Genomic DNA, 23,248 nt, shown 5'->3' with positions numbered 1-23,248 from the left:
TAAAGGCTGGCTCAGCATCAGTTTTCCTTAAGCCAGTATTGAATATTTTTCCAGGACCCTCAATCACCTATTGTCCCTAAGTTTTCAGGGAATAGCAACTGTGAATAAAGACTAGAGAAAATGACAGCAACCAGGCTTAATTTTAATTTTCTATTTGGGTAAAAAAAAAAAAAAAAAAAAAAAAGAATGATTCCCTAATGGGTGAGCTCATAGCTCCAAATCTGTCCCTTGTCCCCCCCCAAATAAACTAAATTACAGCCAGGACATGAATCTATAGCTGAGAAGTGGAGAACATTTTTAATTCAGTCAAAGTAATCATTAGGAAGAGTAATTTTACATGTCCAGGAGGCACAGATCATCCATTGTTAATCTAAAAAGTAATTCTCCTCCAATGTTCCTCATAAAAATTTCCAGTTTCAGTGTTAGAAAGATCTCTAAGCAGTATCTGTTTCAAAATAAGTAAACTTCAATTCTCTCTATATGCAGCTCCCAAATAAATTACAAGAACCATTCAACATGGCTTATGTTGAATGTAATTTCTTTAAAAAAAGGAAAGAAAGAAAAGCAGTAAGAGAGTGGCACTTACTTGGTGAGATTTGTGATGTGTGGGTAGTTCATTACTAGTCCTCTCAGAAACTCTGATAAGTCTTTGTATGAATGGTATCGATAAAGAGCCAGAATTGAGGAAGATCGTAACATGAGGCCTTCTAAACCGTTCTCAGCTGAAAGGTCTTTAATTAAAGTCTCAAACTCTTTAGTAGTTGGATCACTGACATCATCAGTGTTGGTGCTATCCCCCTTTCCTTTCTTTGATTCGTTGTTTGAATCTGCTGAAGATCGGACAAGTGTGAAGTTCACCTGAATAGCACCTTCGCTCTTGACCGTCACATTCTTGGTAACTGGATTATACCTAGAATAAAGGAGACATCAGAGCCATGCTTCTGCAGTGGGAATACCCAGGCCTCAGGGAAATAGAAGTCTTCAGAGGAGACATGAATCCTTGAGATAAATCCTCTAAGAGTCAAATATTTAACTTTGTGATAATTTATTATTTGTTTTAAATATTAATTAACACAGAACAGTCATGGATAGGCTGTAAAATGTGATTGAGTTTTTTGATTAGACATCTGACGTCAGGGCAGCCCCGGTGGCGCAGCGGTTTAGTGCCGCCTGCGGCCCGAGGTGTGATCCTGCGGACACGGGATCGAGTCCTGCGTCGGGCTCCTTGCGTGGAGCATGCTTCTCTCTTTGCCTGTGCTTCTGCCTCTCTCTCTCTCTATGAATAAATAAATAAAAATATTTAAAAAAAAAACAACATATGACGTGAAAAGAAAGTTATAAATACCCCATGTCTCCTGGAATCTGAGTCCACTTGTCTGTCATCAGGGTATATGTTTGGAAAAATTTGAGAGGTACTAATTAGGACATTTTCTATCAACTGCATCATTCCTGCCCTATTTTTCAGATATCTTGCTGTTTTTGTTTTTCTAATACTATGCTAAAATGGAGGAAAAACAGAAAAGATCTCATTTCTCATCAGTGTGAAGTTCTAATCCATCCATTTTACAAACCACTAGATTTTTGAAATTTTTCTTTAAAAAAAGGTAGCAGTAACTATAAATGTTTTCATGTACTTATCCTCACTTCAGTGTAATGTTCAAACTAACTCTTCATAAATAAGACAGCCAGTAAGGGGAGAGAAAAATATCTACTGGTAACACCTACGCTTATTAAAACACAAAAAAGAAAACTAAGAGAGTAAAAACGATGTTTCAGATTAAACAGTCAAGTAGTTCCGATTCTAAGCTCTTTTTTTTTTTAATTTTTTTTTAATTTTTTTTTTAAATTTATTTATGGTAGTCACAGAGAGACAGAGAGAGAGGCAGAGACATAGGCAGAGGGAGAAACAGGCTCCATGCAGCGGGAGCCTGATGTGGGACTCGATCCCGGGTCTCCAGGATCGCGCCCTGGGCCAAAGGCAAGCGCCAAACCACTGCACCACCTAGGGATCCCCTTCTAAGCTCTTTATAAAGGATGAGGAAGATAAAGAAAATTAAGTTTTTTCCAAAGAAAAAAGTCACAAGCTCATTTTCTTAAGTAAATATATCTTTGTAAAAATAAAATTTATAAAAAAGATGAAAATTGCCTTTCTTAGAGAATTGGAAATAAGAAAAATTCACCAAAGTAATACTTCAACATAATAAAGGCCACATATGAAAAATTTACAGCTAACATCATACTCAATGGTGAAAAGCTGAGAACTTTTCCTCTAAAATCAGGAATAAGAAAACGATGTCCACTCTTGCCACTGGTACTGGAATTCCTGGCCACAGTAATCAAACAAAAGAAATAAGAGGCATCCATATTGGTAAAGAAGTTAAGCTGTCACTATTTGCAGATGACATGATATTGTACATAGAAAATCCTAAAGGCTACCCAAAAATCTACTAGAAGTAATAAATTCAGTAAAGTTGCAGGATACAAAATACCCAGAAATCAGTAGTATTTCTATACATTAATAACAAAGAGGTAGAAAGAGAAATTAAGAAAACAATTCCATTTACAATTGCACTAAAAAGAATAAAATCCTAGAAATAAACTTAACCAAAGAGGTGAAAGACCTATACCCCTAAAACTATAAAACACTGATGAAAGGTATTGAAAATAATACAAACAAATGGAAAGATATTCCATGCTCATGGATTGGAAGAATTAATATTGTTAAAATGTCCATACTACCTAAAGCAATCTACAAATTCAATGAAATCCCTGTCAAAACACCAACAGCATTTTTCATAGAACTAGAACAAAAAGTATTAAAATTTGTATGGAACCACAAAAGACCTCAAATAGCCAAAGCAATCTTGAAAAAGAAAAATAAACCTGAGGTATCACAAGCTTAGATTTCAAGGTATACTGCAAAGCTGTAGTAATTAAAACAGTAAGGTGGTCACGGAAAGCAGACACATAGATCAATGGAACAGAATAGAAAGCTTAGAAATAAATCCATACATACATTGTCAATTAATCTATAACAAACAAGGCAAGAATATACAATAAGGAAAAGGTGGTCTCTTCAATAAATGGTGCTGGGAAAACTGGACAGCTACATGTAAATGAATGAAACTGGACTACTTTCTAACACCACACACATAAATAAACTCAAAATGGATTAAAGACCTAAATGTGGGATCCCTGGGTGGCGCAGCGGTTTGGCGCCTGCCTTTGGCCCAGGGCGTGATCCTGGAGACCCGGGATCGAATCCCACATCGGGCTCCCGGTGCATGGAGCCTGCTTCTCCCTCTGCCTGTATCTCTGCCTTGTCCCTCTCTCTCTCTCTGTATGACTATCATAAATAAATAATAATAATAAATTGAAAACATTCCTTTAAAAAAATAAAAAATAAATAAAATGTGCTCCTTAGAGGATTTAAAAAAAAAAAAAAAAAAAGACCTAAATGTGAGACCTGAAACCATAAAAATTCCTAGAAGAGAGGTAGTAATTTGTCTTATATTGGCCACAGAAATGTTTTTCTAGCTATATGTAAGGCAAGGGAAATAAAAGCAAAAATAAACTATTGGGACTACATCAAAGTAAAATGCTTTTTGCACAGTGAAGGAAATCATCAACAAAACAAAAAGGCAACCTATCAAATGAGAGAAGATATTTGAAAATGATATATCCAGTAAGGGTTTAATACCCAAATATATAAAGAACTTATATAAGTTAACACCAAAAAAACCATCAATCCAATTAAAAATTGCCATAGGACGTGAATAGACATTTTTCTAGAGAGGATATACAGAAGGTCAACAGGCACATGAAAAGATGTTCAACATCACTAATCATCAGGGAAATGTAAATCAAAACCACAATGAGATACCACCTTGAACCTGTGAGAATAGCTAAAATCAAGAAGACAAGAAATAACAAGTGTTGGCAAGGATGTGGAGAAAAAGGAATCCTTTTACACTGCTGATGGGGATGTAAATGGGCACAACCACTGTGGAAAACTGTATGAAGTTCCTCAAAAAAATTTTAAAAAATACCCTATGATCTAATAATTCCATTATTGGGTATTTACCCAAAGGAAACAAAAACAATAAATAAAAAAGATACATGTACCCCTATGTTTATTGCAGCATTATTTACAATGGCCAAGATATGGAAACAACCCAAGCATCCATCAATAGACCAATGGATAAGGAAGATGTGGTGTATAGGGATGCCTGGGTGGCTCAGTGGTAGAGCGTCTGGCCTTTGGCTCAGGGCATGATCCTGGAATCCTGGATCAAATCCCACAGCAGGCTTCCTGCATGGAGCCTGCTTCTCCTGCTGTCTATGTCTCTGCCTCTCTCTCTGAGTCTCTCATGAATAAATAAATAAAACCTTTTTTTAAAAAGGGAAGATGTGGTATATATGAAATATTATGCAACCATAAAAAATGAGATTTTTATCTGCAACAACATCCATGGACCTAGAGGGTATTACACTCAGTGAAATAAATCAGGCTGAGAAAGGCAAATACTATATGATTTCACTCAGATATGGAATCTCAGAAAACAAATGCATGAACAAATAAACAAAAAGCAGAAACAGGCTCATAAATACAGAGAACAGTCTGATGGTTGCAGGGGACAGGTGGGCAGAATGGGTGAAGAGGAGTGGGAGATACACACTTCCAGTTACAGAATGCATAAGTCACAGGGATGAAAGGTACGGAACAGGGAATGCAGTCAATGGTATTGTAACAGTGTTGTACAGTGACCAAAGGTAGCTGTACTTGTGATGAGCAGACCATAACTATAGACTTGTTAAATCATTATGTTGTACTTCTGAAACTAATATAACATTTTGTGTCAACTATACTCAAATTAAAAAAAAATCAATCAATCAATAAAAGAATGGTTTAGGTGAGGATAGAAAAAGAGAGCGTGAAAGAGCTTTAAAAAGAAACAAATGTAAAGTGGTGGTATTTATTGGAACATGTATGTACAGAAGTCCTTGGGGCACCTGGATGACTTAGTGGTTGAGCATCTGCCTTTGGCTCAGGGGGTGATCCCTGGGTCCTGGGATTGAGCCCCACATCGGACTCCCTACAGGGAGTCTGCTTCTCCCTCTGCCTGTGTTTCTGCCTCTCTCATGAGTAAATAAATAAAAATCTTAAAAAAAAAAAAAAAAAAAGAAAAGAACAGGAGTCCTTTTTCCCCAACTAACAGGTATTTCCCAGAATTGTTACCAATAGTGAAGGAATCGTTCACCATAGCCTTACATCTGGACAGGAGGCAGGGGACCTGAGAGGAGGAGTCTACTGTTTAAAGTCCAGAATATCATAGATTTCTTAAATCTGATAGCTTATATACTCATTTATCACTAGAGGAGGATCAAATGTGTAACCAGCTCTAAACTTTCCAGCATTAAACTCAAGGTTGCTTGACTTCTCCAAGGCTTTCTGACAATAATCTTCTAGGACAGAATCATGTTTGTCTTTCCTCAAGCACTTAATATCAAAGTATTTAGTCACTCACCCTCGAGCAGATGCTGTGATTTTATAAGTTCCTGGAACCAAGAGACGCCAGTAATCTCCAGTTTTGTAGGTAGTCACTGGATGATTAATTTCAGCAACACTAATGGTGGCATTTAATATACCCCTGCCATCTGTGGCATCTAGGACAAATCCTTTGACACCCTGATGAACCTGGATAAAGTACAAGGACACCCAGATATGAATGGTAAAGATCATCATCTAATTATTTGGGGAACTCATATCCAAAATAATAGATTGATAAAGTAACATGTGGAACAAATAGGAATTTAGGAGTTGAGAGTAAAGCTAAATGTAAGCAAAATATTTTAAGCAAAATATTTTAGTTTCTGAAAGGCTAATTTTTCATAGTCTTAGGTTCATCTTTATCACGAAAAATACAAACAGCACTGTTTAAACTTTAGCACATCTGACAATTTCAGTATATAGGACATTCTACAAGAAAACTGTCCAGTCCTCTTTATTTTTTTATTTTTATTTTTTTTAATTTTTATTTATTTATGATAGTCACACAGAGAGAGAGAGAGAGAGGCAGAGACACAGGCAGAGGGAGAAGCAGGCTCCATGCACCGGGAGCCCGACGTGGGATTCGATCCCGGGTCTCCAGGATCGCGCCCTGGGCCAAAGGCAGGCGCCAAACCGCTGCGCCACCCAGGGATCCCTCCAGTCCTCTTTAAAAGGGAAATGTCAGGGGTGCCTGGGTGGTTCAGTCAGTTGAGCCTCCAACTCTTGATTTTGGCTCAGGTCATGATCTCAGAGTCGAGAGACTGAACCCTGCATCAAGCTCCATGTCAAGCTCCATGTCAAGCTCCATGTTGGGGCTCTACACTGAACAGGGAGTCTGATTGAGATTCTTTCCTTCTGCCCCCTCCACTTGCTCACTCTCTTTCTCTCAAAAAAATAGATAAATCTTTTTTAAAAAGGGGGTGGATGTCATTTTTAAAGAACGGAAGGACTGTTCTAGATTAAAGTGAGTAAAAAGATGTAATAATCAAATGCAATACATAAACCTTGGCTAGATCCTGGCTCTAAAATATAGCTATGAAAAGACATTTTGGGGTAAAAGAGAGGGAAATTTGAATGGGGACTATGTACTAGGTAATATTAGAGAATACTATTAGTTTTCTTTTGTGAGATAATGGCACTTGAAAATAAGTGTCAGTCTTCAGCTCAGATCATGATCTCAGGGTCCTGGGATGGAGCCTGACATGGAGCCCTGCATCAGGCTCTGTGCTCAGCAGTGAGTCTGCTTGTCCCTCTGCCCCTCCCCCTGCTTGTGCATGTGCTTTCTCTCTCAAATAAATAAATAAAATCTTTAAAAAAAGACGCAAATCAGTGCGCCTAGGTGGCTCAGTGGTTGAGCGTCTGCCTTTGGCTCAGGTCATGATCCTGGAGTCCTGGGATCAAGTCTCCCATTAGGATCCCTACAGGGAGTCTGCTTCTCCCTCTGCTTCTGTCTCTGTGTCTCTCATGAATAAGTAAATAAAATCTTTAAAAAAAAAAAAAAAGGCAAATCACCACCACCACCTTGTTTAATCATTTTCAATTCCTCCTCCTGCATACAAGTGAACTCATTTTCATCCATGAATTTTCTAGATAAACACACCAAAACATGAATAGGCTGAATTCAGAAGGGTGTATTTGAAAATCACTGTGTGAAAACTACATGTACACATAAAAGTATTCTTGCTCTTGGGAGAAATTTCATACTTCATTCCTGAATAGTTACCTGTTTCATAAACTGGATTAGAGATCTTCGATTCTGTTCCCAAAATTTTGGCAGATCTTTCTCAAATGGGTATTTCACACAACCTAGCTCAATAGTCACTTCAAAGCAATTTGTTTGTAAATAGTTCCAGTCCTGCATACCACCTAAAGGATAATAAATTAAAATCAGTAACTCTGAAGAAGTAGAACTAGATCAGATCCCAAAAAGTAAGCAACACTCCTAGTAAAAAAGCCAAATCCATCTTTTCTCAGCATTGGCTGAAAAACAATAGTATGTTCATTTGAGAGTTCCCTGATGTGGATGGTATAGGTAAGATACCTACAGTTTCATGTCCAAAAAGAAATCAAGTATAGCTTACCCTCTTCTTATTAGCACACCAAAGGATTTTTGTCACAGCCAGAGGTAAAATATAACACTTTCATAAAGTTTTAGTACAGTATCTTTACTGAAACTCCAAAAGTACCAAATTAAAAGATAATTGAAAAGGTTATCTGAATATTTTAAATTATTTAAATAATATTTTTAAAAGAATGATATTTTCTCAAAATTAAAAAATCAGTAAGAAGCAGCACCATCCAGTGGGAAGAAAATCCATCAAGTTATATGGCCTTGATATTAAAGAATGTTTACCTGGGACATTATACCAACTAGCTCCATTTGTTATTCCATGAGGAAAATATTCATTAGGGTACATATTCTTGCAAGGTCTACCTTGAAACATCTGGGAATTTTCCTGAAAAAAAATTAAGAATCTTTACTTACATTTGGTTGCATTGCAGGAAAGATAAGGAAAAATAATAAAAGTGGTTACCAATAGGGTATGTTCGGGGGGTGGGAATGAATGGGGTGAGCAGAGTCATGGGAAGCACTGAGACTTTTCATGTATAACTTTCTATGCCATTTTGACTATTTACTATATGAACTTATTACCTACTTTTAAAAATCAAAATTTTAGTATATGTGCTGCCGAAGCGAGCACTTAAAAATCAAAATTAAATGTGCTCTGTAAAAAAACATACTTTATTACTTGCAGTTACAAATAATATAAAACCCAACCTAATCCCCTTCCAAAAAAATCCCACAATAAACTGTTCATGTTTTCAAGAAGCTTGGAAGTCCCAGAAAGATAATTCACATACGATGTGGAATAAGCAGCTTTCTCTTACTTCTAGATGGTGTCTCTGTGCTTTGACTGCATTCTGTACCCTGTTACAATTGGTTGTACCTTTTTCTTCCCTAAAAACAAGACACTGTTCCCTGAAACAATTTGTGTCTTTGTGTCCTCAGCATCTATCAGCATCTAGCATAGTGCATGTGCAATAGCTTGCCCAATGAAGAATAAAACAAACTGCCATGGAGACAAAAGTAAGTGCTACTGGAATTCAGAGAAGAGAAAGATTACTGACCAGAGCAGCAGTGGAGGTTTCCCGAAGAAATTAAGCTTTGAAAGATAGTCAAAACTTCATTTCTTTCTTGTGGAAATAGAAAACAAATTGTACAAAAAGCATGAAGAGAAAAATAACAATTCTCTATTTTCCCACTATTGAGAATTAACCATTTAACTTTAAAATATATAAGCGGGGCACCTAGCTGACTCAGTCAGTAAAACATGTGATTCCTGATCTTGGGGTCATGAATTTAAGCCCCATGTTAGGCATAGAGCCTACTTAAAAAAAAAAAAAGTGTATGCACATACACACATGAACATATGTGTGTGTGTGTATATATATATATGTATGTATATATATGAAAACAACTTCCCTTGATTTAAAATTTTAAAAAATATATATAATAACCCCCTTTCATAAACTTAACATACCAATTACAAGTTTATGATCCCACTGCTTTCATATCAAACAAAAATTATTATTTTGGATTAATGTAACAATTATGTACATGCTCTTTTGCTTTCTGATTTTTCTATTGAAGATGTGCACACACCTTTATGTCTCTCTCTCCACTTCCATCAGTACCTATCTATCCATTCAATTATAACTTATACAGATGTATTACTATACTAATACAATAGACATAATATAAATCTGCATAAAAATAAAAAAGTTTTTTTAGGGATAAATTTAAAAATATAAACAAGGAAAAAAAATATAAACAAGGGGCAGGTGGGTGGCTCAGTTGCTTAAGCACCTGCCTTTGGCTCAGGTCATGATCTCAGGGTCCTGGGATTGAACCCCATGGGCTCAGTGGGGAGCCTGCTTCTCCTTCTCCCTCTGCTCCTCCCCCTGCTTGTACTCTCTGGTCTCTCTGATAAATAAATAAATAAATAAATAAATAAATAAATAAATAAATAAATATCTTTAAAATTTTGTTTTAAATATAAATAGAATTTCTAATATATTCTTCTTACATCTTAATGGATCATCTAGTATAAACCTTACTCTAGACACCATAGTTCTAGGAAGTAGCTATTAACATTTCAACTTTATCTCAGAGCAATAAAGAGCCACTAAAAATCTCTGAAGAAAGGGTGGTATGTGAAATATTCATGGCTCTAGGTAAGTTTATCCTAATAACATGAAAAATAAACCAAAGCCTTCAGAGTACTACTGAAATAATCCAAATGTAACATCATATGCCCCACCCCACCCCGCCCCGGGAGGTTGTGGCTTTTGATTTTACCGTGTGCATTTACCATCTCCTTTAATTCTCGCTACTCTGATAACTTTTAAAACCTAATTAAATTTTTTCACGCAGTTTGACAACTTAAAGAAGACTGAGGGTGAGGATGGCCAGTCTCAATCCACACACAGTCTAAAAGTTACATACCAAGATACTAAATGATGAGGGCTCACTAGGCTTATTTTCTTCTTGTTTGCTTGCCTGGATCTTTTAATCTTTTTTACAGTAACTTCCATTCTATGAAAGTTTTTTAAAGAGGCACTTACATAGTGGTGACATAGTGGTGACATCTTGGTGACGAGATGGTAAAAATGGTTGAGGATAGAAGACGGAGGGAAAAAAGAAAGTAAAAGACAATGTCCAGCCAATAAAAGAAAAAAAGCAGAGCTTTCTATTATACAATGCAAGAGATCACGTGGAGAAGACAACAGTATCAGATGTCAGAGGTCAAGAAAGTTAAGAAAAACAACAGATTTCTGGTAATCTTTGAAGGGGCACTTGCAGGTAAAACAATGTAGGCAGAAGATGATAAGAAACTGAGATGAGAGAACAACAATAAGGAAGTGGACACAAGAGACTACTTAGTTTTCTTCTTTTCTTTTGATTCCTCCTGAACTAATTTTAGACTTGCAGAAAAGTTGCAAAAATAGTAGAGGGTTTTATATATCTTTGAGCCAGCTTTCCCTAAGGTCAGCATCTTATGTAACCAAAGCACAATTATCAAAACAAGGAAATTAACATTGATGTCATACTGTTAACTAAAATAAACTATTTTTTACTCAGAAATCACTAGTTTTTCCACTAATACCTTCCTGAAACTTTGTCACTTGGTGTCTGTCACGTCATATAGCAAAAAGCTCTGTTTCTTTACTTTCACTTAATTGAATTCATTGAATTTCATTATACTTAAGATATAATAAAAGTTATTATAGAAAGATCAGAAAATGCAAAAGCACAAAAAGAAGAAAATTATAAGCCAAAGATTACTTAATATTTTGGTATGTAACTTTTAAGCTCTTTTTGGCCTCTGCACAAACTGGGATGGATGGGAATGGGTACCCCACTCCTTAGTCTTCTCAAGGTTCACAAAATCTGCTTCACTGAGATGTAATTCACATATAACATGGCTTACCCGTTTAAAGTGCACATCTCAATGGTTTTTGGTGTATTCACTGAGTTGTGTGATAATCACCATAGTAAATTTTAGGACCGTTTTATCATCCCAGAAGAAATCCACACCCATTAGCACTCTTCATTCTCTTCCAACCTTCTCCTGGCCCCCCCCTGCTTCCCCAGCCCTAGGAAACCACCGATCTATTTTCTGTCTCCATGGATTTGCCTGTTCTGGACACTTCATATAAATGGAATCATACATTACACGGTCTTTTGTGAGTGACTTCTTCCACTTAGCATAATGTTTTCAAGAGATATTCAAGTTGTAATTTGTTGTGCTCTATTCCTTTTTATGGCTGAATAATACTGTGTGAATGCATATTTTGTTTATCCATTTATTATTTGATGGACATTTGTATTGTTTTCATTTTTGGCTATTACTGATAATGCTGCTATCATTTGTGTTTGGTTGACCCTTGAACAAAATGGGGGTTAGTGGTGCCAATGCTCCCACACAGTAAAAAATCCAGATGTAATTTTTGACTCCCCCAAAACTTAACTACTAACAGTCTACTGTTGACCAGAAGTCTTTTTTTTCTGACCAGAAGTGTTAACCAATAACATAAACAATGAGTTAACACATGCTTTGTATATTATATACTGTATTCTTACAATAAAATAAGCTAGAGAAAAGGAAACATTATTAAGAAACTCATAAGGAGGGCAGCCCTGATGGCGCAGCGGTTTAGTGCTGCCTGCAGCCGGGGGTGTGATCCTGGAGACCCAAGATCGAATCCCACATCGGGCTTCCTGCATGGAGCCTGCTTCTCCCTCTGCCTGTGTCTCTGCCTCTCTCTCGCTCTCTCTGAATGAATAAATGAATAAATCTTTAAAAAAAGAAAAAAAAAACTCATAAGGAAAAGACATTTGTGGTACTATATTTATAGAAAAAAATCCACATACAAGTGGACCCATGCAGTTAAAACCCCTGTGGTTCAAGTGTCTACTGTATAAGCTTTTGTGTAGATATGTGTTTTCATTTATTTTGGGCATATACCTAGGAGTGGAATTGTCAGATCACATGATAATTCTATACTTAACATTCTTAGGAACTGCAAAACTGTTTTCCAAAACAGTTGCACCATTTTACATTCCTACCAGCAATACACAGGGTTCCAATTTCTCTATATTTTTACCAATACTTGTTTTCCATTTTTTTATTATAGCCAGTCTTAGTGGGTACAAAATGGTATCTCATTGTGGTTTTGATTTGCATTTCCCTGATGGCTAAGGTTATTATCTTTTGTGTACTTCTTGGTAATTTGTATATCTTTTTGGAGAAATGTTTATTCAAATCCTTTACTCATTTTTCAATTAGGTTGTCTTTTGATTATTTAGTTGAGTTAGTTTAGTAAGAGTTCTTTGTATATTCTAAATATAAGATTCTTATCAGATATGTAATTTTCTCCTATTTTGTGGACTGCCTTTATACTTCCTTGATACTTTGTTATGTGTTGAATTCTGTCCCCCAAAAAAGATATGTTGAAGTCCTAACCCCTAAAGACCTCAGAATATGACTGTATTTGATTATAGAGGTAATCAAGTTAAAATGAGGTAATTAGACTAGGCCCTAATTCGATATGTCTGATATCTTTATAAAAAGGGAAAATTTGGGGATCCCTGGGTGGCGCAGTGGTTTAGCGCCTGCCTTTGGCCCAGGGCGTGATCCTGGAGACCTAGGATCGAATCCTACGTCGGGCTCCCGGTGCATGGAGCCTGCTTCTCCCTCTGCCTATGTCTCTGCCTCTCTCTCTCTCTCTCTCTCTCTCTCTCTCTCTCTCTCTCTGTGACTATCATAAATAAATAAAAAAATTTTTAAAAATTAAAAAAAAAAAGGGAAAATTTGTATATAGACAGGGAGGATGCTATGTGAAGACAGAGGACTGAATTCATCCACCTAGAAGCCAATGAATGCCACAGATTGCCAGCAAAACACCAGCAGCTAGGAAGAGACAAGGAAAGATTCCCCTACAGGCTCTAGAAAGAGCTTGGCCTTGCCAAGACCTTCATTTTGGACTTCTAGACTCTAGAACCATGAGAAAAGAAGTATCTGTTGTTTTAGGCTACCCAATTTGTGAAACTTCATTACAGAAGCTGTAAGAAACTAATACAGTATCCTTTGTAGCAAAAAAAGGTTTTAATTTTGATGATACCCACTGTATCTTTTTTGGGGTCACTTGTGCTTTTGATAGCACGTTTAGGAAATCAGTGTCTAACTCAATGTCACAAAGATTTATTCCTATATTTTTCCTAAAAGTTTTATAGTTTTAGCTCCTACATTTAGGACTATGATTTATTTTGAGATAATTCTGGGGGTATGGTGGAGGAAGGGGCCCAAATTCATTCTTTTGCATGTGCATATCCAGTTTTCCTATCACCATTTGTTGGAAAGATTATTCTTTCCCCCTTAAGTTGTCTTGGTGCCCTTGTCAAAAGATCAATTGATCATACATGTAAGTACATATTTCTGTACTCAATTCTAATTCATTGATCTATATGTCCATCCTTATTATGTTAGTATCTCAGTGTCGTATACTATAGTTGTTGTTTTGTTTTGTTTTTAAGATTTTTCTATTCATTCATGGGAAACACACACAGAGAAAGAGAGAGTGGCAGAGACACAGACAGAGGGAGAAGCAGTCTCCTTGCAGGGAGTCAGATGCGGGACTTGGTCCCGGATCCTGGGATCACGACCTGAGCAGAAGGCAGGCGCCCAACCACTGAGCCACCCAGGCGTCCTGTATACTATAGTTTTGCAGTAAGTTTGAAATTGGGAAGTATGAGGTCTTTAGCTCTTGTAATTTATTTTTTTGTTTTAGAGATAATTTTGTCTTTTTCTTCCATGTATTTCCTGAGTTTTATCAACTGTCCTTCATTTCTTATCTTTTTTGTTCTCTGTTTTCACTTTTTAAATATCTGACTTAAAGTTTTCTTCTGCTTCTTGATTATTTTTTGGTGGTAGTAAGGTTTCCTCAAGCAATATGTGTAAAACTTCATTTCCTGATTTTCTCAAATAGTTCTTCTTGGATTTTACTTCTCTCTCTCTCTCTCTCTCTCTCTTTTTTTTTTTTTTTAAAGATTTTATTTATTTACTCATGAGAGACACAGAGAGAGGCAGAGATATAGGCAGAAGGAGAAGCAGGCTGCTCAGGGAAACCTGATACGGGACTCGATCCCAGGACCCCAGGATCACACCCTGAGCAGAAGGGAGATGCTCAACTGCTGAACCACCCAGGCGTCCCTGGATAAACCTATCTCTTGTTCATTTTTATGATACTGGGCTGTTATATACGATTCTTATTTAATGGTGCCCTTTTCTGTCAGTTTAGCAAAGTACTTTAGTGTGTTTTTGTTTTATTTGTCTTGAAATAAGGGTGGAGCTGTGAGTCCTCTGGATTTATGGTTCTCTTCTGTCTTGTACAATCCTACATTTCCCCTCTTTTCTTCTTTTCCTCTTCACTATCCAATTACCAAAGGGCACTTCTTCTTCATTTCTTTTTGCCTTTTTTTCTGCCCCAGAAGTTAAAAGTTTGGAAGATTTCCCTTTAAATCCACCTATCCTTTTAAATTGTGTCTGTCCCTTTAAATTGCACCAGACTTATAAGTTGTATATACTTTGAAATTTCTTTCCAATATTCCAGTGCTCTCACCTGCCCAATTATCTTTTTATTTAGATTTCAGATTTAGGGTGCACTTAATATTTGGTACTCATTCCATCACCTTCAGGTCTGCCCTTCATTAGTCCCCTACTTCTGTCACCACAGATTGTCTTGGTCTGTTTTTCTTCACCATGAAGCTATTGAGAGCATGGGGGATTTGGATGTATGATAGATCATGATAGATCACGGCTAAGAGAAAGGATGCTATGAGTAAAGACTGAGGATTTTAATTATTATCTTTCCCATTTACGACAGAAGAAATAAAGGAATAAGCTTCCAGAGGAGGCAGGATGTGGTGAGATCAAGAAATGGAGTAAAACATGGGAAAGACACAAATTGATAACAATGGAGAAGACAGAATCTGAATGAACTCACATCAGATTATTCAAAGTTCTACTTAGTCAAGGCAAAGTGATCTACTGAGAATAAGGGGAGTAAAGTTGGGATTAGGAGGTTCAGGTAGAGGGTAAAGGATTAGAATCATCCAAGTGGGAAACACGCCAAAGAGTCAAGCAGCAAAACATGAAGCATTGCCAAGTAGAACCGATGGCTCTGTTGAGGTTAGAGAGCATAGACGGAGTGTGGTCAATTTCCACGACTGTGTGGCTTTTCTGGGATGTATAAGAGAGACAGTGGTGACAAATACTGCAGATTGGACATTGGCAAGGCAGGTATGTCAAAAGGGTATCCCAAAGTGTGAGTGAGAGTATCACTGAAAAGGATGCTTGTGGGTCTAAGCTGGGTAGAAAGTAAAATCAAAAGAACTAAAGGTCAAAGAAAACAAAAAGAGGCCAAGGAACTCAATGTCACAATGAGGGTAAAAAGTAGCACCAAATGTGATGGGGATATGAGCAAAATCTGATCACTTATTTTGATTATTCAGAGGGTATAATATTCTCATATGCCACAAACATCCCTCAAAAATGGTGTGCCCAAACAGAAGACAACTATTCTTTAAAGTTTAAAATAGACATATTCCCATTAGAAACTCTCAACAAACTCACAAGGTCCACTTGTGCAGAATGAAGGCATGGGCAACATAAAATAACAGAGGGCTGTGATTAGAGACCACAGAGTTGCAGTCTTAATATTCTTTACCTATAACCAATAAAATCACAGACAGTATGTAATAAGACCAAAAATTGAAACTTACAGGCCTGGTTGCCAAGCCCCAACTTTTAACACATTATCTAAGAATGATTTTTCCATTAAAATTTCACACAAACACACATACATACAAAAACCATTTCTGACTATAAAACTAATGTATGTTCATTACAAGAAGTTTAGAAAATACATAAATTTCTACCTGTTTTCTTTCTTTTTTTTTTTTTTTTTTTTTTTATGATAGTCACAGAGAGAGAGAGAGAGAGGCAGAGACACAGGCAGAGAGAGAAGCAGGCTCCATGCACCGGGAGCCCGACGTGGGATTCGATCCCGGGTCTCCAGGATCGCGCCCTGGGCCAAAGGCAGGCGCCAAACCGCTGCACCACCCAGGGATCCCTCTACCTGTTTTCCCTTGGTATATGTTAATATAGGCTCTTTGATAGTTTAGACTAGTGGTTGGCAATTTTCTTCTATAAAGGACCAGACAGCAAAAATTCTAAGCTTTACAGGCTTGAAAGTGTCTGTTGCAACTACTCAACTCTAAATCCAGTAGGCTGGATTTGGCTCTCAAGCTGTAGCTTGTCAACCTCTACCTCAGACTAAAGGTAGGTTTATAATTAAAATACTAGTCAAATGAAATAAACCAGCACACTAGTTTATATTTATATAAATATTTATATATATATATATATATATATATATATATATATATATTATATTTACTAGTTTATTATGATTCAGGTACAATGCTAAAAACTGCAGGCAAAAAGACATTACTTGAGCACACTAGTTTATATTTATATTTATATTTATATTTATATTTATATATAATATTTATATATATATATTTATATTTACTAGTTTATTATGATTCAGGTACTATGCTAAAAACTGCAGGCAAAAAGACATTACTTGAGCTTAAAGGTTAGTGGGGAAATACACAACAAATTCAAAGTGAGGTAGAAAACAGGAGAAAAAATGGTAAGACAGCATGAAAGGAATCATGCAATGGAATCACAGAAAGCGTAACCAAGAAGAAGGTACCTGACCAGATTCTTACTGGACTTTGTTTTAATGCATTGTTTAATTAAAGAACTTTATAGCATTTTATGTTTAAACACAAGCCTACCTTGGAATAAGAAAGTGCTATTTGTTGAAACACAGCATCATCTGGTGATTTACTATATGTGGCAAGCCCTTGTTCATCATCATCAAAAGGATAGTTCACTACTAAAGAACCTGCAAGGGAAAAAGAGGAAAATGTATCATGTTATCTCCTTCAAGATGGATTATCAACATAAATTGCACTTTCATAATACTGCTAGAGACTGGAAACCAATACAATTTTCACAGTTTTCATTTGTTCACCTGTTCATGTATTCTATCTCTACTAACCCACATATCTTTGCCTTTTTTATCATGCCACTTTATGGGAATGGAAGTGAAAGAACATATTCAACTTGAATTCAGATGAGGTAATCCTGTAGTAACAAATACCAGCCAACATTTGTATAGAGCAAAAAAATTTTTATGAAGCAAGTATGAAGAACTATGCTCATTCTATGCCCCAAAATAGTTCTAAGAAGAAAAAGTCCAGTTCAATACTGCTTAGACAAATTTAATGTCCCAAAAAATGTTCATCCCAGAATTATGACCTCCATATCTAAAAGAACAGAAAAAAGCCAACATCAACTTCTACTCAATACTGTTTTCGTACAGCTAATTTTCTAAGGACAGAAAAAAAAGTCATAAAAGACTTTTTTCTATGAAATGGTCTATTTTAAAAAAATTAGTATCAACCTAAAAAGCAGGATCAGTAAAGGAAAAAAATAGATATATTTGACTTCATCAAGATTAAAAACTTTTGTGTGTCAAGGACTTTATTAATAAAGTTAAAATATTTTTAAAAAGTTAAAATACAACCTATAGAACAGAGAACAGGAGAAAATATATCAAAATCAGCAATATGATAAGGGCCTAGTATCCAGACTATATAAAGAACTCCCACACCTCAACAAAAAGACAAAAAAAAAAAAAAAAAAATTTAATTGGCAAAAGACTTGAACAGATATTTCTCCAAAGCAGATACACAAACAGCCAAGTACAAGAAAAGATGCTTGTTATTAGTCATCAGAGAAATGCAAATCAAAACTACAAGGAAATACCACTTTTTACCCACTAAAATGGCTATAATATAAAACAGAAAATAACAAGTGTTGATGAGGATGTAGAAAAACTGGAATCCTCATATGTTGCTGGGAATGTAAAACTGTATGGCTACTGTGGAAATCGGTTTGGCAGTTCCTTAGAAAGCTAAATATGCAATAATCATATGGTGATATTTCCATCAAAAAGCTAAACATGGCTAAATGAAATAAGTCAGTCAAAGACAAATACCATATGATTTCATTCATATGTGGAATTGAAGAAACAAAACAAATGAACAAAGAAAAGAGACAGACAAAAAATAGACTCTACAGAGAACAAACTGAGGGTAAGGTGAGGGGAGAAGTGGAGAGATGGAGGAAATAGGTGATGAGGATGAAGAGTACACTTATGATGAGCACTGAATAATGTACAGAATTGTTGAATCACTATATTGTGCATCTGAAATTAATATAACACTGTATGTTAATTACACTGGAATTAAATTTTTATAAAAAAGCACAAAACATGGAATTACTCAAATAAATTGAAGACAGGGACTCAGATATTGTATATCATTATTTACAGCAATATTATTTATCAGAGTGAACAAGTAGAAACAACCCAGATATACTTCAGTGAAAAAATGGATAAATAAATTGTGATATATACAATGAAATATTATTTGGCCATAAAAAGGAATGAAGTACTAATAAATGTCACAGTATGAATGAACTTGAAAACATTATGCTAAGCGAAAAAAGAGAGACACAAAAGATCACATATTGCATGACTCCATTTCTATGAAATATACAAAAAAGAAAAAAAAAAAGAAATATACAAAACAGGCAAGTCCACAGAGATAACAGAGACTGGTTGTTACCAGGGCTTGAGGTGAGGGGAAAATAGGGAGCAACTGCTCAATGAGTAAGAAATTTCCTTTTGGGGAGATGAAAATGCTTTGGAGCTAAATAGAGATGGTGGTTGTGCAACATTGTGAATGCACTAAATGTTACTGAATTGTTCACTTTAACGTGATTAATTTTATGTTTTATTTTCAACTTTAAAAATTAGTATCAAAATTTACAAAGAGGAATCTTACTTTTCTTTCAAAATCCTTCTGAATTGTTGACACCAAAGAAATCCTCTTTTAAATTTCTTTGCTAAGATTTCAAAACCCATTTAAAGATTTTATGATGAGAAAACATAATGTCATAGAGAGGAAAGGTTAGATGGCAGTGGAGTAGAAGGACCCGCATCCCACGAATACAGGTAGGTGACTATCAAATCATCCTAAATACCCCAGAAATCAATCTGAAGACTGCAGAACAAACTCCATAAAACATAGAGAAGAGGCCACATGGAAGAAGCTAGGAAGTGTGGAGACACAGTTTAGGAAAGAAATGGATCATGGTCTTTGTAGTGGAGAGGGAACCATGGTTGCAGAGGTCAAGAGACGGACTAGCACACAAACAGGGATGTACAGGGGAAAATGAATCCCCAGAGCAATTGTTTTGGCAAGCGAAAAGGCCTGAATTTTGTGAGTCCTTGCAACCAAAGGGGCTTAAAGCCTGGAGTTTTAAAGGTTAGCATGCTTGGCTCTGGGAGAGCTTGGAGGATATTGGGGTTACTCTTGAAGAGAAGGCAGAGTGAACAGCTAGTGGACACACAGTGTAGAAGCAGCAATTTGAAGAGCACCTGGGGCACACAGTGAGGAGGTTATTTGCTCATCTCAGAGTGTGTCCCAGAGAAGTAGCATTCAAGGAGATACTCCTCTAGGAACAAAGAAACTGGCCAGAGCCATCTCCCTCTCCTACCCCTCAGCATAAGTATAGGGCCAACAGTAGAAACTAGTGCGGTGCTGACACTCACTACTTAACTTGTTATATCAAGCTCCATCCCTCCACATCCCACACTTTCCCACCTCCATGCTCTGAAGAACCACCTTTCCCAGTCTCACTTGCTTAAGTTCCAACCCAGTGGGCCCCAGAAGATTGACCCAAGCTCCTGCCCACAGTGTGTATACTGAACTGGAAGTTCTGCAGGGCCTCAGTTCTGGTAGTGGTGGCAACAGGTCTCATTTCACAAGCAAACCAGAACATATCTAGTTAAAACTCACTACATTCAGGCTAGGGACCCAACACTACCCACAATAGGCAAAGAGAGCCTCTGCAGGCAACTTGCCTGAAGGATAAAGCAGCCAGGACAAAACAGCAGAGCATACACAGCACACATTGAAGATAATCCTAGAATACCAGGCTTCTAGGGGAAGAAGGGATGCTGCAGAGAGAGCAGGGCAATATAGGACCTCCTCATAAGGCCATTATCCGCAAGATAGGAGATGCAGCTTACTTTCCTAACACAGAAAAACAGGCACAGAAACTTAGACAAAATAAGAAGACAGAGAAATCTGTCCCAAATGAAAGAACAGGACAAGGCTATTGCTGGAGATCTAAGTAAAACAGATATAAATAACATGCCTGATAGAGAATTTAAAGCAATGATCATAAGGATACTCACTGGACTTGAGAAAAGAGTGCAGGACATCAGTGGGACCATTAACATAGAGATAAGGAATAACAGCCGAGTTAAAGGGGTCAATAAATGAAATGAGAACATGTTTGATGGAATGAACAGATCTAGAAGACAGAGTAATGGAAAGTAATAAAGCTGAACAAAAGAGAGAAAAAAGAATTATGCAAAATGAGACTAGACTTAGGGAACTCTGTGACTCCATCAAAAATAATAACATTTATATTATAGGATTCCCAGAGCAAGAAAAGGGAGAAAGGTGGGGGGGGGGGGGGAGATAATTTATTTGAAGAAATAATAGTTAAGAACTGTTCTGGGATCCCTGGGTGGCGCAGGGATCCCTGGGTGGCGCAGCAGTTTGGCGCCTGCCTTTGGCCCAGGGCGCGATCCTGGAGACCCGGGATCGAATCCCACATCAGGCTCCTGGTGCATGGAGCCTGCTTCTCCCTCCGCCTGTGTCTCTGCCTCTCTCTCTCTCTCTCTCTGTGACTATCATAAAAAAAAAAAAAAAAAAAAAAAAAACTGTTCTAATCTGGGGAAGGAAACAGATATCCAGATCCAGGTGGCACAGAAAACCCCCAACAAAATCAACAAAAGCAGATCCACACCAAGACATATTATAATTAAGGTGGCAAAATACACTGATAAAGAAAAAAATATTAAAGGCCACAAGATAAAAGACAGTTATATACAAAGGAAACCTACCTCATAAAGCTATCAGCAGATTTTCCAGCAGAACCTTCCAAGTTAGAAAGGAGTGACATGATACTTAAAGTGCTAAATGGGAAAAACCTGCAGCCAAGAATACTCTACCCAGCAAAGCTATTATTCAGAATAGGAGAAATAAAGAGTTTCCCACACTAACAAAAACTAAAAGTGTTCATGACCAGTAAAGCAGCCCTATAAGAAATATGAAAGGGGACTCTTTGAGTAAAAAAAAGGAGAGATTAAAGTGACAGTATGAAGGCAGTTAACATAAAAGCAGTAAAAATAAATATTCCTGCAAAAAAATCTGTCAAGGAACTCATGAAATAAAAAGATGTAAAATGTGACACCATATGCCTAAAACATAGGGAGGAGAGGAGTAAATGGGTTCAAATTTTTAACAACCATCAACTTAATATAGACTGCTATATGCAGAATATGTTATATACAAACCTAATGTAATCACAAATCAAAAACCACTAATAAATATGCCAAGAATAAAGAGAATGAAATCTGAATATATCACTAAAGAAACCAGGCAAACCATGGAAGAGAGAAAAGGAGCGAAAATCCTTAGAAACAACCATAAAACAAGTAATAAAATGGCAATAAACACATATCTATCAATAGTTATTCTACATATAAGTGGACTAAATAATCAAAAGACACAGAATGACAGAATGGATAAAAAAAATAAGACCCATCTAATATACTGCTTATAAGAGACTCATTTGAGACCTAAAGACAGCTGCAGTTTGAAAGTGAGGGAATAGAGAAATATCTATCATGCAAATGGGTGTCAAAAGAAAGCCAGAGTAGCAATACTTTTATTGGACAAAATAGACTTTAAAACAAAGATTGTAACAAGAGATAAAGACGGACACTATATAGTAATAAAGGGGACAATAAAACAAGAAGATAGAACAACTAAATATTTATGTACCCAATATGGGAACACTCAAATACATAAAACAATTAATAATAAACATAAAGGAACTAACAGATAATAGTACAATAACAGGGGACTTTAACACCCTATTTACATCAATGAACAGATCATCTAAACAGAAAATCAATAAGGAAACACTGGCTTTGAATGACATACTGGAACAGATAGATTTAACAGATATATTCATCCTAAAACAGCAAAATATACACTCTTTTCAAGTGCACATGTTACATGCTCCAGAACAGATCACATATTGGGCCACAAAGCAAGCCTCAACAAATTTAAAAAAATCAAAGTCACACTCTACATCTTTTCTGACCATAATGCTATAAAACTAGAAGTTAACCACAAAAAAAAAAAAAAAAAAAAAAAAATCCAGAAAGTACACAAATACATGAAGGTTAAATAGCATGCTACTAAACAATTAATAGATCAATCAGAAAATAAAAGAAGAAATAAAAAAGTACACTGAAACAAATAAAAATGAAAATACAATAATTTAAAACCTTCAGAATGTAGCAAAAATGGTTTTAAGAGGGAAGTTTATACCAAGATATGTCCTAAAAGAAACTAGTCTAGATGACTGGAGATGTATCTCCTACTGTGACAAGGTCTTGATACATTTGTAAATCTGTAAATTATTTTCATTGGAATATAAGTATTAAGTTTTCAGATTTAGCCAACACAATGTGTGATATATTCTGAGAATATTTTTTATAACTCAAAAACCTGTTTTCTATCAAACATGGTATAAAATATATTAAGAATTATTTTGCCAACCAGGTTGTGACTTCATAATTCCTGTTTGGGTCTTTAAGAGTTGTTCATGATTACCAAATGTAAAAAAAAATTTTTTTCCTACTTCTGGCAAGCTTTCAAAGCAATTTTTGAAAGAGAATTTCAACTTACTTTTTAAATATAAACATAAGTATGTACTGTTCTAAAATGGCAGGTTAAAAATAAATTTAAAATAAATAGAATAGAATAGAATAAAATAAAAATAAAATAGCAGGTTAATCTATATGCCATTAAATCTCAACTGTGATAACTTCAGTAGATATCCTGAC

The 23,248-nt window shown here is 36.1% G+C and overlaps 1 protein-coding gene across 1 annotated transcript in view; it reads right to left on the bottom strand.

The window, feature by feature from the left end:
• The window catches only part of CPD (carboxypeptidase D), a 79,317-nt gene that overhangs the window by 17,820 nt on the left and 38,249 nt on the right, over nucleotides 1-23,248 (bottom strand). Inside the window, exons 8-12 of the mRNA XM_026016312.2 lie at nucleotides 16,980-17,089; nucleotides 7,905-8,007; nucleotides 7,275-7,417; nucleotides 5,529-5,698; nucleotides 587-910 (exon numbers count right to left, since the gene is read on the bottom strand). Coding sequence (XP_025872097.2) covers nucleotides 587-910; nucleotides 5,529-5,698; nucleotides 7,275-7,417; nucleotides 7,905-8,007; nucleotides 16,980-17,089 — 850 coding nt within the window. The remainder of the gene's footprint in view (nucleotides 1-586; nucleotides 911-5,528; nucleotides 5,699-7,274; nucleotides 7,418-7,904; nucleotides 8,008-16,979; nucleotides 17,090-23,248) is intronic.

Source organism: Vulpes vulpes, chromosome 2 (genome assembly GCF_048418805.1).
Source record: "Vulpes vulpes isolate BD-2025 chromosome 2, VulVul3, whole genome shotgun sequence".
Taxonomy (NCBI): domain Eukaryota; kingdom Metazoa; phylum Chordata; class Mammalia; order Carnivora; family Canidae; genus Vulpes; species Vulpes vulpes.
Note: the sequence above shows the minus strand (reverse complement) of the source record. Positions and strands in the feature narration are given on the sequence as shown.